Source organism: Simochromis diagramma, unplaced genomic scaffold (assembly GCF_900408965.1).
Source record: "Simochromis diagramma unplaced genomic scaffold, fSimDia1.1 OVJJ01000402.1, whole genome shotgun sequence".
In the NCBI taxonomy this organism is placed as follows: domain Eukaryota; kingdom Metazoa; phylum Chordata; class Actinopteri; order Cichliformes; family Cichlidae; genus Simochromis; species Simochromis diagramma.
In genome coordinates this window covers 3,842,255-3,861,022 of record NW_024386972.1, presented here as the reverse complement: position 1 = coordinate 3,861,022, position 18,768 = coordinate 3,842,255, and the positions used below count along the sequence as shown (strand labels likewise).

Sequence of the window (18,768 nt, the reverse complement as noted above, 5' to 3'; positions counted from 1 at the left end):
TGTTTGCCTATTGTGGGCTGCATCGTGGTTATGCGCCTTATCTCCGAACCCCATTTCTGCCAACGGTTATATGTCTCAAGTTCATCAGTTAGCTCTTCAATGCCATGCTTTACCTTTCAGACCCAAGACTGCAGGTTGCATAACTTTGTCTGATTTATGGGTCCAAGCAGCTTAAAAGAGTGACTTCACAGAAAATGTTATCACAGAGGATCACTAAACTCCACCCACTCCATCGAGATGGTATTAAAGGGAAAGAGGAGTGAGTGGCAGAATTGGAGATTGTCCAAAAACCCAACCCCTAATCCATATTGATTTTTTTTCCCACACAGGTGGTGAGAAAACAGAGATGCACAGAACTAGACTGAATGAGTGGCAAATCAGGCTCCTTGTGTGTTCAAAGAAAGGCCCTCACGGTTTGGACGGGGCAATGGAAAAATATTTCTAGGGAGAGGAGATTGCTGTGAGGATTTTTTTTTTGAGGTAAGGTAGTGAATGTCTTTAGGAAAGAAGAAGGGGGAGTAACTGGCTAAATACTCCAAATTCACAGAGGTTGAAGGGACCACCGCAGGCACTGACAGGAGGATTAATTTTTACTAAGAGCACAGGATTAGTAAGAAAGAAAGTGAAATAACTAGTGAGCTGAGGAATCCTGCTGTAAGGTTAAAGCAAAGATTCTTTGCTTTGGAGTTAATATTGTGCAAGTTTGAACTTCAACGTCACCTATCTCTTATACTCTTTTGGCTCAAGGGTACCACTTGACAAAAGTGGGGAGCCCACCAGAGTGAGATGCTTAAAGAACTGAGAAGAAGCTTCTATTTAGATCCAGCGCGAGGTTGTTTTTATTAATAACTTCCAGCCTGATTAATGACATATATATTATTCAGCAGCGACTGTCCACAAAATTACAGATGTGGTGACCTTATTGTGCAGACACTTATTACACAGAGTTGAGATATAGCTGTGTAAATGTGTGGAGATACACACTGAGGGAAATAACGCATGTTTGGGGAGTTTCTGAAGTTGTTTGATGAGTTATGTGCGGCTGCTGTCCTTCACTTGCTATTTAGAAGCTGATTTATTTTTAAAGGATTTCCCACGGTTGTAAATAACTGCGTATTACAATCCCTTATATGTTTAAAGTGTTGATTAAAGTCTAGCTAGCAGCTAGGCCTGCATTCATCACTGATTTTAATATAACCTCATATGTTACAGCCACTAGGGATTTAAGCTTGTCGTTTATAAACTGAAGAGAGTAGACTGATTTTCACGTATCCTTGCGAGTGGCAGCAAAGAGTTGGCTCATTGATGACTTTAATGATCTTCTTGTACGTGTCTCACTCCCTTTCAGCAGACTACACTCCCTTTGAATGATGAATCTGAGGTATTTATAGCCATACATACTATGGTGGGTAGAGTATATGCAGGTTTTTGTTCGCACCATGTGCCGTGCCAGGTGACTTCACTGATTAGTATAGAGGAAAAAGTAATGAGTACAATCACCTGCTGCAGTGCGTCATTGAGGGGAAAAAAAGCAAACAGATAAGTATTTCTAGTGAAGGATTCAGCCACCTGAATTATATTCTCAGACTTTTTATAGCTCTTATATTATTCTTATATAACTTTTGCGGCTTACTTGGATTTGTTCAAAGTTTAATTACATCTTTACTTTGTACTATACTGCCCTGCTGTGTTTTGTAGACCTCTTATTTGAATCCAAAGCCAGCAGGTTTTCCGGCATACTTGATTGTAAATGTTATTTGCAACTGGATAAGACTCTGTAATCACAGTTTCTGAACTGTGCACTTTCAGTTTTTTGCCATTTTGATAAATTAGTCATAAAGCCTTCATATTCTTTCAACTGCCAGCATCTGACTATAGAGTCTGTCTAATGTCCTTTTAAAGCCATGAGAGCACATAGGAGCTAATTATAAAGAGGATGTACAGTGAGTTAGGATTATTTGTTCTACCTCTACTCATGCACCACCTTTATCTGAACCAAAACTTGTGCTGCTGGTAGTGACGGTGTTTCTGAGGCAGACTTACTCTTTCTTACTCATGAGAAGCACGAACTTGGAATAGTTTCCCAGATTCTCCCAACAGTGTCCAGAGTTCATGTGGGAAAACAGCTCATATGACCTCCCATTAGATCAGCCCATCTACCCGAAATGCAGTTCGCAAGGATTATTGAATTGCATTAGGCTGATATCAATTGTCTTGATAAATATCAAGTATTCAGCGCAATGAAAGCGCACTGTAATATGACCATAACGTTGAAACAAAGAGCTTCTTAAAAGAAAAACATTTGTGAAAGGATTTGTTGCCAGTCTTTGCATACACTTAAAGACACGCAACCATTTACACTCACACCTGTAGCCAATTCAGAGTTACCAATTAACCTAACCCCACTAACTGCATGTTTTTGGACTGTGGGAGGAAGCCAGAGTACCTAGAGTTTTCTGGCCTGATGGTGGAATTAAACTCAGGACCTTCTTGCTATGAGATAACATTGCTAACCGCCACACCACTGTGCTGCCTTATATTAGATAACATTCCCTAAATTAACTACCACATTGGATATTACATCTATTAGGAGTAAACTGGCAGTATGTAAGATGATGCACAACATTATAGTGACTTTTTTTGTTTTTCCCACCTGTTGTTTGCATTTTGAAATTCAATATTGTATCATTATTTTGTTCTCCGATCCCTGAGCAAAATATATATCTCTTTGTATCGCCAGATGTTTTATATTTTTTCTCGTCAGCCACCTGTTTGCTTCAACTGCCATTTCACGCTGGGCAGGTAGTGTTAAGCTGTGTCGTGGGAACTGTGTGAGATGTGAAAGCAGGCAGCTCACCGTGGTATTTACATGAACCAGCACAGCTTCTGTTTTTTTGCCGGCTAACAAAAACATACGGCCAAGGGAAAGCTGCAAACAGCTGCTGGGATCGCCATAAGGGAGTTATTTCATTCTGTTACTAACTTACTGTAGCATTAAAAACTGATAAGCTAATTAGTTTCGTTGGCATACCTTATAAACACATCTTGCTATCACAGCCCAGCTTTTAACATAGTCTTTCTCTTACAAATAAAAAACTGCTCAAGCAATAAATTGCCTTGTTGCTCAGTTAAATGCCTTCTACAGTTTCACTGCGACAGGTTTGTTTAATCGCATAAGATCAATATTCCATGGGGGCTAGCCTGTTGTCGTAAATGTAAGATAGATACGGCTCTGTACTCAACATTCATGCTTTGCTAACTTTACTGTATAATAAAGGTGGTGTTAGCGTTATTTATTTTTCCTTTCTTATCTTGCAACCTCGACCAAACACTGCATCTTATCTTGTGTCTGCTCATTTCACTTGCTCTAACAGAGATTATGCTCTGCCTGAATTTACATGCTGATCAGTAACGATTATTACTGTTCAGCATGCTTTCACCCTGAATAACTGAACTACCCTCGTCTGCCCTTTGCCCCGACTGTCCCTCCAGTCTCCCTCTTAATCGGGGACAGTGCGTCAGACCTGGGCACCGCACAGATGGGTTACATCCCCTCACACACTAAACCTGTCGATGCCTCAGGCCAAAAGACCAGGAATAACTGCCTCCGAAGCCATGCAAGCGTGCTTAAGCATGCTCCCAGTAGCTGTGGTCATGGTCTGTGTGAGTTCCAGCTCAGTCCCAAATCATTTCATCAGGAAAAAGTCCACCTTTCTGGCATTTGCGCCATCTAGCTACTGGAACTGAACAAACTGGGAACGCAATTTCACTGCTGAAGTGACTTAAATGCCAACCATGTGGATTATGCAAGAAGTCGTTACTGGGTCGAGTTGCTCCGGGAATCAAACTTCAAGAATGCCCCACTGGGGAAGCCATGTTTCATACGTGAAGACAGTTGTGCAGCAAATAAATGCAATGTGAACAATTGCATACCTTCTCCCACAGAGCCGTCACAATCTTCATAGTAACAAGCATTTTATACATGCTGGCAATTGAACTCAGATGCATTTCCTAAGGTATGGACATAAAATACGTTTAAGGCATATAATTTAAAAAGGTTTGTTTAGTATGCTGGCCAGCTACACCCGGCTGCTCTGATCTCATAATGGCTCTTTGTTCCTGTAGCAGTCGTACATAAAAGTAAGTTTAAGTAGTGCTGCTGCAGACATCCTGTGGTTGCAGTATAATAGTCAGATTTGCTTAAAAAGGTTCCAAAGTGAGTGAATTACCTGTGTGCCAGCCATAATAATAGCCAATAAAAGTTACTCCTGTGCTTCCTTTTTTGACTTCTTTACAATAGCATACAATGGTTCATAGTTAATTGTATTCTAGCATTGTAGTGTCCAATGAAAGTGAACAATCAGCATGAGTTGTAAACGATGCGTATCATTCAAATGTTAATTCCTGCTCCTGATTTTTTCAGCATTCAGCGATAGGCTATTAACCCCACTGGTGAACTATAAACATTACACCGCAGTAGTAAAATTTGCTTCTAATAAGGTTGTAACCTTGCACGAAGAACAAAAAAAGAAGCCCGACAAATACAGATTATGAGTCATTGCAACAGTTATGTACTCATATTGGGCTTTGCAGTATTGCCAGCTTTTAAGGTTGTCAGAGAAAGCCTTAATAAAAGCAGGAGTTATACTGGATCATCATTTCAAGAGGAAGAGAAAAATATAAATAGACAGAACAAGCAACTAATAGCTACGCGGCATACATTTCATTTCCTTTAAAAAAGGTTGTGATGGCAATATCATAATATTTACTTGGTTGTCCTGTTTCAGTTAGCCACACGAGGGGAAGTATCTAAAATGTATATATATATATTTTTTGTAGCTTGTAGTCGTCCGAGTTTCAACAGTATTATTAAGGAGCTTAGTGTAAGTGCAGTCTTCATGAATTCTTTTCCATCAACGTTGAGGAATAGTGAGAAGAAAAAGACATGGGGGGTCACTATTTGGACTGCAACCTGTCAGTCGCGTCTCTCAGACGTGTTGAGGGGAAAATATGTGGTTGTTCCTTGTTTAACTGAAATAAATATGACCTTCCTGAAAAACAGGACACTGTCACAGATTATGGCTTCTGATCTGTGTCCCTCTGTGCATCTTAAGGGTGCTCAGGCCCAAAGAAAGTGGCTGTTTTCACATTTTAAATAGTAATATGAGGTTTTAATCCCTCTGCAGTGTGGTTAGCAAACAACGTGGTCTTTAAAGCAGCTTTGTGGCTCCCTAACAAGGAGAAAAAAAAAAACCCTCAAACATCAATTACGTCAAAATGCTTTCTGTTGCTGACTAACATCAATGTAGAAGGTCATTAGTAACTAAAAGTACAAATTTGATTAAAAGAACTCCAATTAGTTTGAAAATATTGAATGTCTGTTTAGCTAGCTCAACAACATAGCATCTTAATGCCTCACTATTGGGTTTGCATGCATAAGATATTGGGTAGCTCAGTAAATGATCAGTGTGGGAGTCACCACTTGTGTTGCCAGGCATGTGCACGTACAGAATGTACCATAATGGGTGTGGTTATTGTGGGCAGATATTCCAGTCTCTGAGTAGGCCCTGCTGATGAGCCCTGTCTCCTCCTGTGGCTTCTATAATCTCTGCTCCCCAGACGAATCATGTATTTCTGCTTGCTCTATTGTCAAAAAGATTGACCTTGCTTAATCAAAAGCCTGTTTATTTTGCATTCTTTTCTTTAGTTCTCCATCATATTAATTCTGTTTTAAGGTGTAATTTGGGGTTAAATTCTTTTTGATTGTTAACTATATAACTGTTATAGGTTCAGTGTAAATGTCAAGTAAAATAAAATCTGTATTGTGATACAATTAAAAATCCTCATGGACTGTTAAAGGCTAAATGGAAAGACTGAATACCGATATATATGTACAATATGTGGCTTGAAACTGCTTTTAACTTCTGAGTGACTGGGAAAAAAGGAGGATTAGAATCTGTAGAAACCATTAACATAAAGGCACCTTCGTCTCCTCCTCTCTCTGGCTGCGGCATGGGTTCTTTTCTGTTTTAAAAAGGAGTTTTTCATATTATGTTGATCCAGTCCTGAGACTGGAGGCCGAATGATGTATAGCTTTGATTGTTTTGCCATGGCCAAACTGGCAGAGGCTTTCTGGATGGATGCTCAGGTGTTCATAAAAAAGTGCAAGTTAAAAAAAGGTTCTGAGGCTCAAGCAGCCTAAAGGAATATAAAAGAAATGCATTCATATACTTCTCTCATTTTTACATCTACTGGAGGATGAATAAGCGTGGTTTTGAAAAAAATATACCCACTGACCACTTTGTTAAGTACACCTTTTCAGCTGATTGCTAATGCTGAATTTTTAATCAGCCAATCACAAGGCAGTAAATCAAAGCATTTAGGTTTGTACACATAGTTATGACAACCTTTTGAAGTTCAAATGCTACATTAGAATTAAGGTCATTTAGTTGATTTTGAACGTGAGATGTTTTTTTATGCTAGATAGACTTGCCTGATCTGCTGGGATTTTCCCTCAGAAACCATCTCTAAGGTTTACAGACAATAATCCGAAAATATGAGAAAACATCCAGTGACCAGCCAATAATGTCGTGCTGATACTTGAGGTTAGAGGAGAGTGGCCACACTGCTTTGAGTTAATAATAAGGTAACAATAGCTCAAATAACCAATGTATAACAACCCAGGTCTGCAGAAAAGCATCCCTAAATGCACAAGGTTATATGAAAGATATCATAAAAACTAAACCAACCAATAGGCTTAGAGCAGATCAAAGAGTTAAGTAGTTACAATGTTACAACTCAGATATCTTATAGGACATATTAATTGTTATTCTAATTAGATCAAGGTCTAACATACCAACCTGCCTTACTCATTGTAGCCTTGTGAGCATTATAACTAACATATTAGATGTAAAAACATGCTTTGTGCTCATGTTTGACTATGAAACAACCTCTAGTGAATTCTAGATGGTGGCATCTGAGAAAAGGCAAGAGCAATAGATCTTACTGGGGATGACTTTCTAATGCAGTCTCTTTTGTGTGTATGTGTGCTTATCTACACAGACACACACGCCACATTTGTTTGTGTGTATAAACAAAGAGCCTTGTTTAGTGCAGCCCTGATTGTTAGAGGACATGGTTTGGATACCCACAACATTGTGTAAATCCTGGAAAGCTGGAGCTTTGTTGCGTGTCCTCATATTGTTTCCTATGTATTTCCTGGCTCTACTTCTACTATAAAAAAAGAACATAAGACTTCTTTGTCTTAATTTCTGTTAGCATACATTTTCAGTAAGCTGTGCCAACAACTTTCAAGTTATCTTTTAAAACATTCACCTGGATGGAAAGCAGTTTTGTTAAATTGCTGTCCGCCTCTGGTTTAAAATCAGCATGTGCAGCCTGCTTGACTTTGAGATGTCTGTGCATTGAGTTGAGAAGCCGTGTGTAGGCTGCCTGTCCACTTGGACAAGTTGGAGTTTGGCTTAGGATTTGAGTGGGAGGTTTTTCTTGTAGAATCTGATGAATGGCTGTTTGTGCAAACTTGTGTGGTGCAGGCCAATATGGATTGGCCTTTTTACCCCTGCAACCCCATCAGCTGGTAATTGGCACCATATGTCAGACAGGCAGACCTCTCCATAATATGCACTTCTCAGCTTGGTCCTTACCCATATGAGTCAAGAGACAGGTCAACCTTCAGCACTGGACTCCCAAACTAGATAAGTCATGCTTTATTAAAAGTTAAAAAATACCAGTGTACATATTTTGTTTTGCTTGTTTTCTGCTGAAAATAGTCAAAACCCACAAATTTAAATGTTCCACTCATCACAAACCAGCCTTACCATCATGACTTGTAAGCAGCTGTAACCTAGAAACAAAACCCCTAAAATATATTAGGTGTTTTTATTACTGTTTGTATGATATTGAACAACTTCAATGTGTGAAGTCATTTGCCTTTAACATGCTCCGCTGGTAGAATGGCTGCTAGTAAGACTAGATTAGTTGGTCACGCTTCAAGAACTATGGATGATGAAGCATCCCAGCTACAGTCCCACAGAGGCCGATGGCTCAGTCGTCTTGGTGTGTTCAGGCCAGTAAATGGACGTTTGAAGACAACTATCAGGACGACATATCCAATAATTGCTTTTCTAATCCTCTAGTAAAAGGGAAAAATCATTTTCAAACTGCTTGATGTTTTTGTCAGGGTTAAGAGACTGTATGGCACGCTGGCCTGTGATGTGTCAGTACTGTCAGTGAGTTTTTGCCTGAGAGATTCATGGCAAGAGATGGACAGAAATTCTATCACCCTGAAAAACCCTGGCAGGCAAAATGTTAGTGGTTTGATAAATGAATAACACTAGCTACACAGTAATTGACTTGCCTGTCAGCCTGTGTTTGTGTGTAGGTGTGGCTGGAGGTGCACATTATCACTGTGATTTTAGTCTTTAAGCAAGCACAGATCCAATCATTGCTGCCTCGTGTTGTGTTTAGATTTTCAGATTGACAATTTGACCCTTCGTCGGGAACCTGGGATTGCTCAACATCTGGAACACTTTTATACCAAACCTTATGAGGCACAGTATTTCTATTTACACAACACATAGGCACAGGTCCGGCAGCATATTTCACATGTTGGTGGCGTAACTACAGCTGCAGGCTATGACGCTTATACAGGGATTATCGTGAACCTTTGTCTGAGCCTCGTCTGATGTGTTAGAATTGAAAACAGAGACAGAAAAAACGTGTCTGCTGTTGTATTAAATCACTCACAATCACATATCAGTGCACGTTTCACTTCAGACAATGCAAAAAGAAATTGCTGCATAGAGCTGAAGCTGCCTACAGCACGCACCATCTTTCTAAAGCATAAAGCTAATAAGAGAGACAAAGAATAAAACGCTGAAATCACAAATGCTGTAAAACACAGGGATTCCTTTTATGAACTGCTTAATGCTCCTTTAAAATTCAACACATTGTTAAATTGATTGATGTGCCACTTAAAGAAGAAATGTAAGACATCTGACTCAAAAATGTTAAGCAGGTGTGGTTACAGTGCATTTGCATCCACTTCAAATGTTTAAGAAGCAGAGTGTGCGCTGTTCGGCAGTCAGATTACCTGAGAAGTTTGGAGTTGTTTTGCTGAGACTTTGTGCGTGCACAGTGGTGGAGTGGCCTCATAGTGAGAAGGTTCTTTTATGGCGTATGCTCGCTTCTTGAGCCCAGGTTTCTTCCCACAGTTCAAAGACACACTGGTTAGGTAAATTGGTGATTCTGAATTGCTTGTAGGAGTGGATGTGAGAGTGTGAGGTAGTCTGTCTCGCTGTAGTAGCCCTGTTAACCCTGTGATAGACTGCTGACCCATCCAGGGTGAATGACTTACTGAATAGTGGTTTGCAGTAGATGTTTTGATAAATATTGTGGCTATGTTTGAGTCATTTTTAATGTACTGTGCCCACATCTTGCACGTACGGCATCTCCATCCTGAATAGTGTATTCCCATCTGCTTCTCTTTTGGATTTTAATTACAGGTCTTATGATTTTTCTTGTGGTGTTGGTAATTATTATTTGACATTTTTTGTCCTCTGGTATAGATTTTAAGTTTTGGGTGCTATTACAATTATTAAAAGTGTTGAGGAAATTTCCTATTATATTACACTTTTCTTTGATATACTTAAACTTTCTGCAGAGTAACACAAAACTGCAGCCCTCATTTCTTTATGTTTTGCTAGAGTAATAGGAGCCGGGTGCAGTGATTTACTGAGATATGTGCAAACACACATGGAAATAAAGCATATAAGACAAAAACAGAATTTGTACAATTTGAATAACTTTGATAGTCAAAATTACAACTAAAGAAATGGGAAGAAAAGTGTTTTTCTGACAGGCTCTACTAACAGCCTGACGATAACATTTAAAATTGGTTGTTTGGCGTGTTGTCTGTTATCACAACACTGGTTCATCCGTTGAGTTCGGTGCCCTTTTTATGCTTGAATGACTCATAGATCAGTGTTATGTGGTTCATAGTGTTATGCGTTTTTTGTTGTTGTTGTTTTTTTTTCAGGTATGTTTTGGTGACAGTGGATTTGGGTATGCATATAGTGTGTTTCACATGCTGTACATGCATCTAACATGACATAACCCAATAAATTCTTATTATCTGGGATACTAGTGCTGAAAAGACCTAGATAAGGCACTTCCAGTCAGGCAGTTAACTGTGTGTCTCCCTTGTGAGTGTTTGTGCAGTAATAACATTTTTTAAACGCTTTCCCACTTTCACATTGTCCTCGCTCAGAAGTCAGCCAACCAGCATTCCTGGACTCTCTCAACAATGGTATGTGTTTGGCCAGTCTCCCTTCTCATTCAGGGCTGAGGAGCACTCAGGACATTCATTATTGCACCTCAGCAGCTGGTTGAATTATAGCTTTAACCTCTGATAGTCCAAATGGGCTGACCAGTCACCCCCTTTGTTCTTAAAAACCAGAGATTTTGATGTAATTCTCAGTTACACCCCTTTTTTCTAATGCCATCAACTCAGGAGAAATTTTTCTACTTAACGTGCAATAGCTGGAGAATTTTAAGAAACCTGACTACCTTCTTCTCAACAAAGCGAGCAAGAAGTAGTTCTTAGATTAAAAAAAGAAAAATGCTGAGCAAAGAGTAAAGAATTGTCCCAGAAGCTAAAAATGTTATATACGCAAATCTAAAACCTTCAAGACTGACTTGTTTCCACAAAAAAGCTTTCTTTCTTTACCACAACCTTTCCAACATTGTCTTCTGATGGAATTTCTGATTGTGCTCAAGAGGCCGTTGAACCGCACACATGGCACTGCTGATGCAGACAGACAGATGGCAGCCAGCAAATTAGAGCTCAGGAGATTGTTGAGGTGTGAATTATGTAATCCTTGCAAACTGAGCTTGTGTGTGTAAGTGTGTGTGTTTGCATGAGTGAGTGATGGAGAGATACAGAGAGAGAGAGAGTCAGTTGCAGTGGTAGGTGCCAGGCTTTGGCATTGTAGTTTTTCAGGCTAAGAAAGGAAATGCTGAAAGCCCCATGGGGGTGCAGGGTGCACAGGGTAATCAGGTTCTCATGCGTTCACCTGCCCTCTGGCTGTAGTCAGTGTTAACTTAGGAATATTGAAAAAAAATGAGGTGTGCATATTCTTCGTCTTTCTTCCCCTTCCTTTGGGGGAGTTGATAAACAGACAGCACATCCATTGTTTGCCTAGGTCTGGTTTCTCTACCACTCTGCTGCAGATGCTTGGAAAACTGGGATCCAACCACAGCTGTTTGGGAATGGACAGGAAACCCCTTTCACCCCCCTTTCTGTCTGCTGCGTCATTCAGCTCTGGAATGATTGCATTATGGTGTGCACATTTCAAATTACCCAAAGTTTTAGCCCACCTACTCATATTCTCTGTACAGCTCCCTAAATGCCTTTGTTGCACACCGGGAACAGATAACCTTTTAATTCAGCTTCATTCATCAAAAACAAAGACCACTGCGAAAAAGCATCATTAAACCATACTGCACTTCTCCAAGCACTTACTTTCTCTTAACCCCCACTGACATGGTATTCAATCCAGTATGTGCCTGGATGGCAGACCTTGTCACTTTGTTTCCTGGCAGTGCTAAAGGCTTCTAAGTAATCAGAAGGAAGAAGCCAAAAAGGGAAAGCACCTTAACACTGTCTCGGCACTCTGATGAAAGCCTTTCAGCATTCACCCAGCCTGTAATTGAAAAAACAACTCAAATAATAAACTTTGAAAGAGATTGCATGTAATAGCTCAAAATCTGCCACAGAGGTCTGCCTTTGTTTGGTGTCTTTGTTTTATGTCTATCTTTAACTCCAATATTTTGTATTTTAATTTGTTCAATAATTACTGCAGGGTTTTTAGAGGATTAGTCAGAAACATAATAAACCAATTTTTTTTTTTCAAAAGAAGAATTTAATTAATACATTCATTTTTATACATTTTATGTCCAACGTTTGCCTGGCTTTCCCTCCTCGAGACAGTGAATTGGATTTGTGAAAATACTGTTTTCTTGTCTCTTGAATAACAACAGGGGAGCATCATATACTTTAGATGATTGCTAAGTACTCTAGTGTACTCTATGAAAGTAATTATCACAAGAATAGCCATGTAACTATTGTAGTTATTTAAAAAGAGTGGAGGTGAAGAGTTGGGTAAAACACAGGGGTAAACAGCTATTTTGAAAATTAGGTTGTACCTGTTGATAATTGCATGTTTTGAGCAGTTTCGCCTGATGACTTACCAACTGCCAACTGGTAATGGCACTTCAGCAGATAAAAGGGAAGAAAAAATGGAAAAACATCACTGGATATTGTATCTGTTGAGAAAGTATATCACACACAGCATGAAGCTGTCTAGGCACAAGTAATTTATGTGTCACCCAAATTGTTTAATTGCAAGGTATTTGAAGGCTATTTAAGATTGAATTTTTGGGTGTTTGGTCTGTTTCATTGTATATGATGTCATGAATGAGCAGGATAGATGCATTTCATCACAATTTAACTTCAAGAAGTTTCTATTTTTTCTATATGCATATACGGTTTATATGAATTACAATACTGCATGTTAACACAAAATCAAATGAGTCAACTCACCTCAGTGTTTTTGGTGCTGCTTTTAGCCTTCTTAGCTTGAATCTGCTGCCATTAAAATCTTACTGACAAACAGACAAAGTGAATGACCCAAACCACAAGTAAACAGAGAGTAGGTATTTTAATTTAACACAGTCCTGTGAAAAACTCAAAACACTATTACTGCTTCCATAGGAATTAAGACAGTAAGTAAGTAGCAGCCAGGTGCTTGCTAATCAAATGCACTTGAGGAAGCAGAACCCAGCACAGCACTTCTTCGGTTTGTATTGGAACAAACCACAAGATTTCTGCAAAAATGTCCTTTGAACGGATGAGACCAAAGTGGAGGTGTTTAGCTCAGCACCATGTTTGGTGAAAACCAAACACAGCATATCAGCACAATTAGCTCATACCAAACGTCAAGCGTAGTGATGGAGGGTTGATTTTGGGCTTGTTTTGTAGCCACAAGATTCGGGCAGCTTGTAGTCATTGAGTACTCTTCTGTATACCAAAATATTCTTGAGTCAACTGTGAGGCCATTTGTCCGATGGGAACTTGGATGTAACTGAGTCATACAACAGGACAGTGATCCCAAGCACAGCAGCAATTCTCTAGAAGAATGGCTGAAGAAAACAGCCCCCTCCACAACTAATAGTGCAAACCCTAGTTAGTTAATCTGTACTGTGTCCTGACATTTGTATCCCACTGAAGTTTGTTATACTGCAGGAGAGGGTTAAATGTGCATCGTTCAACACGACTATTATAATTTTTGACAGCTGGTTCTTTGTTTACCAAGCAGATAGCTGAAATCCGCGAATGCTTGAGACCCCCTCTGAAAACGCTTATAAATGCCTATTCTAACAGTTCAAAACCAAATATATCTTAAACTATCATTCTAAACACTTAAATATAATTTCAAAGTCATCTTACAACATTACCCTTAAAAATATACATCTTACAGCTATGCACGAACACTCCTATAATGGTGGAAGCTAACCTGAAAACCTTTAGGAGTTGACTGTGGTCCTGCTTCTTCTTCTTTGGCAGAAAGCCTTAGAAATCTGCTTCCTGTACATCGCTGTTGAAAACTGCTGGTATAATTTTCATGGCTTCTTGAAGACGATGTAAAAATTGGCGAAGAGACAAATTTTCCGTGAATAATTTGGAGTTACGTTCCACAGAAAAAATTGAATAGGCAAATCCGCAAATACCTAACCATGAACAGGCGGGCCTTGGCCATATATGACATATTATTTGTCAACACTTCACCAAAGCTGGACTTCTAGGACTAGAGTTACTTTAACTAAAGGCTTAAAATTGACTTATTTAATTTTAGAAGTTAAAAATTACCCTTTGGAATACTGATATGAACCCCTTATCCATTATGATAATCTGCTTTTGCTTTGCCTTCATATTAATGTCAGCCTTAATCTGCACTCACTAACCTCTATTACATTTTGTGCACGTATTTTTCTCACAAATCCTTCATTTGAGATTTGATAATTGTGGGAGTGAGGAAAAACCACTCTTCCCTGTGATCCGCAGGCTGAAACCTGACATTTAATTCCATTTGTGATTAAATTAGGGAAGCTGAACACTGTGATATGACAGCTTGCCACTTTTCGGAACAAATTATATGAAACCCACAAAGAATTGAAGATATTAAATGTCTGGCATTTAAAACCTTTGGACAGTTTTCTAGCAACATGTATCTGCTATTTTAGGCATGACACTAATTGAGACCTATTTTATTTTTAAAATGTAAAACTGCAAAAGTTCAAATTGGACTAAATTATTGTGTAGTGATGTTGTGCCCGTTGCAACAAGATTAGAAAACTGTTGGTAACTAATCTTCACAAATGTTATGCTGCTGTCGATGCAGTTTAGAGGATATACACTCTATCGGTGAAAGTGATAACTTGATGGAGTCTGTGACTAAACAATGGTGTGTCATGCAGAACTGAAGTTTGTGAGCAGGGATGATAATGAAGCTGAAAAAGTTACGCAAGAAATCACTCTGCTGTTCTTATCATGTTTTCTGTCATTGTCTTCTGTAGTTCGGTAAAATTTTGTAAATATTTCCATTAAAGATGTTCCTTCAGTGATTTGAACACTGTGCCTCCATCAAGGCAGATTTGATGGCAAGAATGCTCAATATTATACAATACAATCTAAAAATGGATGCTGTTTACAACAGTTTCTTCCACATTGGTAAAATGTCATGTCCTTTGCTCACTTACCCTAATATGCTTTTGTTTACTCTTTTTTTTTTTCTTTAGATCAAAAGTGGTAAGACAGAGAAGGAGTGTCAGCAGCTTCTCCTGAAAAGCCTGCAGTACCTGGAGCGCTACATTTACCTCATCCTCTTCAACACATACCTGCATCTAGAGAAGAAGGACTCGTGGCAGCGCTCTTTCACACTTTGGATGGAACAGGTACAAGATTTCTGCCCTGCTTTTACTGTCTCCTCGTCTATACATAAGCATTTTATATACATGAGATTGGATTCGTTTTAAGTCCATCAATGGATTAAAAGGTTTGGTGAGTGAGATGCAAGGAAAAAAAGATTTGTTTGTTTCATAGTTTCCTTCATTCAACAATCAACTGCATTTAAAAACAGTCAGAATATCAGAAGCATTAGTCTGTGAATCTGCTAATGCTAATATCCCACTAAGGAAAACAGTGGTTAGAGCACGATTAATATTGTTCTAACAGAGAACCAGTGACCTTGCGATCTTGTCATTTTTGACATCATTGCTTTGAAGACAGGGACCACTTACAGTCAGTCAGTTGTTGTCTTCCCAGCAAATTTTATGCGTCAAGATGGGGATAAAACCATAGCAGACCGATAGCAATCAGTCTGCTATCAGTCTGCGATCAGTTTGAGATTGAATGGGGTCAAGTTAGAAATTGCATGCAATCTATTTGTGATAATATAGGTGCAAACTGACTCAGATTGACTGCATTTTGTTGGCAATATGTCTGCGTTTATAAATAAATGGCAGTCATTTGGAAGACTTCTGCAATCTTTGTGAGCGTAATTGCAGTCGGACTGCAGTTTTTTGGAGAGAGGTTGGCTCCTACCAAGTGACTTGGGAAATCACCTAATGATTGAAAGTGGTCACTTAGAGGCTATGGATGCTGCATGCGTACCCCTCTTGGCAACCAGCTTTCCCTGCAACTACCTGAAATCAATTACTGAATGCAAAAAAAAAAAAGTCAATTTGATGACGAGGCAACCACTAATTTTTCCTAGTCACAAGGAGATTGCCATTCTGTTCTTAGTCTAGTATAATTGAGCCATTACTGTATTAGTCTGGCAGTGCCTTCAAACATGCAGGTTTTCAAGTCTAATATGCACCTTAGCATTGTCGGTATATAACGCAGTAACATGCAAATGACATTTATCATTAGCCTAATATAGAAAAAGCAGGAAACAGGAAATCAGTAACAGATGTTTTTTTCTGCATGCTCCATTTTTGCACATTGTAAGCTTGTTACCACAGATTCATAATAGTTTTCCTCCAGGAATTTACAAGCTGGTTCTGATTCCTTTGAGGCCTGATTCTTGACACACTCAACCTCATATTGTCTCAGCTCTGTGCTTTTGTTGTCACATTAATCGTTTAGCCAGCTGTGCCTCTACAGTAAAAGTCGAGAATTTATGTGCATTCCAAGCAAATGAGTAGTCTGTAAGTGTTACACAAAACACACACACACAGCAATTAAAATTTATTTTGCAATATGTTAAAATCACATGACAGGAAAAGCAAAAACGGACTAAGCAATTTTGCTGTGATCAGCCCACGGGTGGAGGATTTTAAATATAAAGGAACATTGTGTTTAATTTATAATTTTCCTGCATTCGGTTTTAATTAAAGATGTTAGATGTCTTATTTTTTGCCCGCCTTTTCACTAAGCTCTTCAAAAACCTGCAGCCTCCTTCCACGGAGCAGGCATCATTGTCAACGTCACAATATGTTGTGTCCTCAGGCTAAATCATGAAAGTTTAATGTCTAGAATCACCGTGTCAGAATGAAGTCGCTAAAACTTATGATCAAAAGCAATCAAACAAGCCTTGGTCATGTTTGGACACGATATGTTCGACATTGAGCTCAAAGGCTATTTCCCATTCTTCTTCATGAGGAGACAGTCTGGAGGTGGGCCCTGGAATGTTTAAAAATTGCTGAATGAAAATCTCTTCCTTCTTTGTCCTTCTTCGGGTGGATTAGACTCAAAGGAAAAACGGAGAATTCCAAAATAGACTGGAACAATCGTTGTGAAAACAATTGTCACAGAAATATGCGCGGTCAATCGGGGCATATTCTTCCTGTTATGAATAGCAAATATATGTGGTGCATCAGGGTGACTCTAATGGCCCAGTTATGCCATGAGAAAATAGAGGCATACACACTGGGGATATGGAGATACTTCTGCAAAGCTGGCAACAGACACATTAATGCCATTAAAATATCATATAAAAATGATGTTTCTGTATTTTGATGTATAGCTAACCCTGTTGGTAATCGTTGATATTCCAAAAATACCTTCCAAAGTACCTGTTGAGTTGGAAATATAATAAAAAAAACAATCATTTTGTGCTATTACTTTAAATGTCTACCATACTGAGGAAAATGCACCCTTCAGTTTATTGTATGTCCCAAAGAGCATTTTTCAGATTACAAAAAAAAGGAAAAAAATATGAAGGCTTTCAGTTATTTTTTTAATTAAACTTTACCTTGCAGTGAGATTTGAGGCATTTTGTTTACTATTTAACAGAGAGTCCTCTGGAAGGTTTTCTTTAAATTCATTCTGAAGGGGCATTCACACATGTAGCAGTGTAGTGTGTAGCTACTGCCGGTCCCAATCCTGGATAAATGGGGAGGGTTGCATCAGGAAAGACATCCCATCTAAATTCTCCAGGTGAAGGAGGACACACTGAAGGTTGGTGTCACAAAAGTGAATGCTAGGGATAACATAACTTGATCTGCTGTGGCGACCCCAAACGGGACCAGCTGACAGAAGAAGATCTTTTTTTGAGGATTTTTCTGTGCAGAGTTTGCATGTTTCACCTTGGCTTGTGGTTCTCTTTGGGTACTAGGGCTTCCTCCGCTGTCTGAAGACTGTCAGATGTATGAATGCGATGTTGAATGGTCATCTGTATCTCTGTGTTGGCTCTATGATAGACTGGTGACCTGTCCAGGGTTTACCCCACCTTGCTATACATGACAGCGGTTATAGGCTCCTGCCCTCCTGCAACCCTCAACTGGATAAGCGATGAATGGGTTGTATTTTTATTGTCTTTTAACACCCCACTGACTTCAAGTGGCAGCTTGTCCACAGAGGCTGTGAAGTCAAAAATAGTTGGGATGAGTTCCATGCAGATAATAAATGTTCTTATAAATTAATTTCAGATTAATAAAAGGATAACCCAGCGTCATCAGGATTTCTATTAAATTGACTTTTTGTCATAATTTATAACGTGGTTCAGTTTGTTAAAACACAACCTTAAAACCTAAGTGATAAGATAGCTGTGGGCCTGCCTGAGCAGAAAACCAAAAATGACTGAGCACATCTATTTAGATGAGCCAGTACAGTAAACTGTCACCTCTATGGGCAGTGGCCAGGTCTAGAAGGAAACAAGATAGGTATATCACAGCCATTTTTCAACTACACCTCTGCCATCAAATGAGCCACAGACTTTTGTTGAGGTCTGTCTGCTTTCACTAGAACATTCAAACCCCCTTTTTGACATTCTAAAATGTAAAGCATCGTCAAGATATAAAGATCAGATAAAATGAAAATTTGCGGGGCTGCATCAACAATGTAAATTTAGTACAATATATGTACTTGTTTTTCTTGTACATTTAAAAAGCCTACACATAATCATAGGATAGCTCCAGTATCTCCAAGATAATGTGAAAATCCTGGAGTACATGAAATCTCATGCTATAATGATTGATTTGTGTTGTGGAAAATAGTCATTTTTCAAAAAGACGGGCACTTTACGTACTGGGAACAGAGGAAAATACACTCAAAAAAATAATTCATTGGATGAACGTAATTTTATCTCGCCACTTATATTCCATCTAAACAAATCATGTTATATTAATCCATCTTGATTGTGTTGTGTCAACATGATATATGTGTGTAGGTTTAACATAATATTA

At 38.9% G+C, this 18,768-nt stretch overlaps 1 protein-coding gene across 5 annotated transcripts in view; it reads left to right on the top strand.

Moving 5' to 3' along the window:
* Nucleotides 1-18,768, top strand: part of pald1a (phosphatase domain containing paladin 1a) — a 57,034-nt gene that overhangs the window by 27,605 nt on the left and 10,661 nt on the right. For all 5 annotated transcript variants that reach the window (XM_040039027.1, XM_040039030.1, XM_040039028.1 and 2 more), the window contains exon 19: nucleotides 14,878-15,033. In XM_040039027.1, coding sequence (XP_039894961.1) covers nucleotides 14,878-15,033 — 156 coding nt within the window. The remainder of the gene's footprint in view (nucleotides 1-14,877; nucleotides 15,034-18,768) is intronic.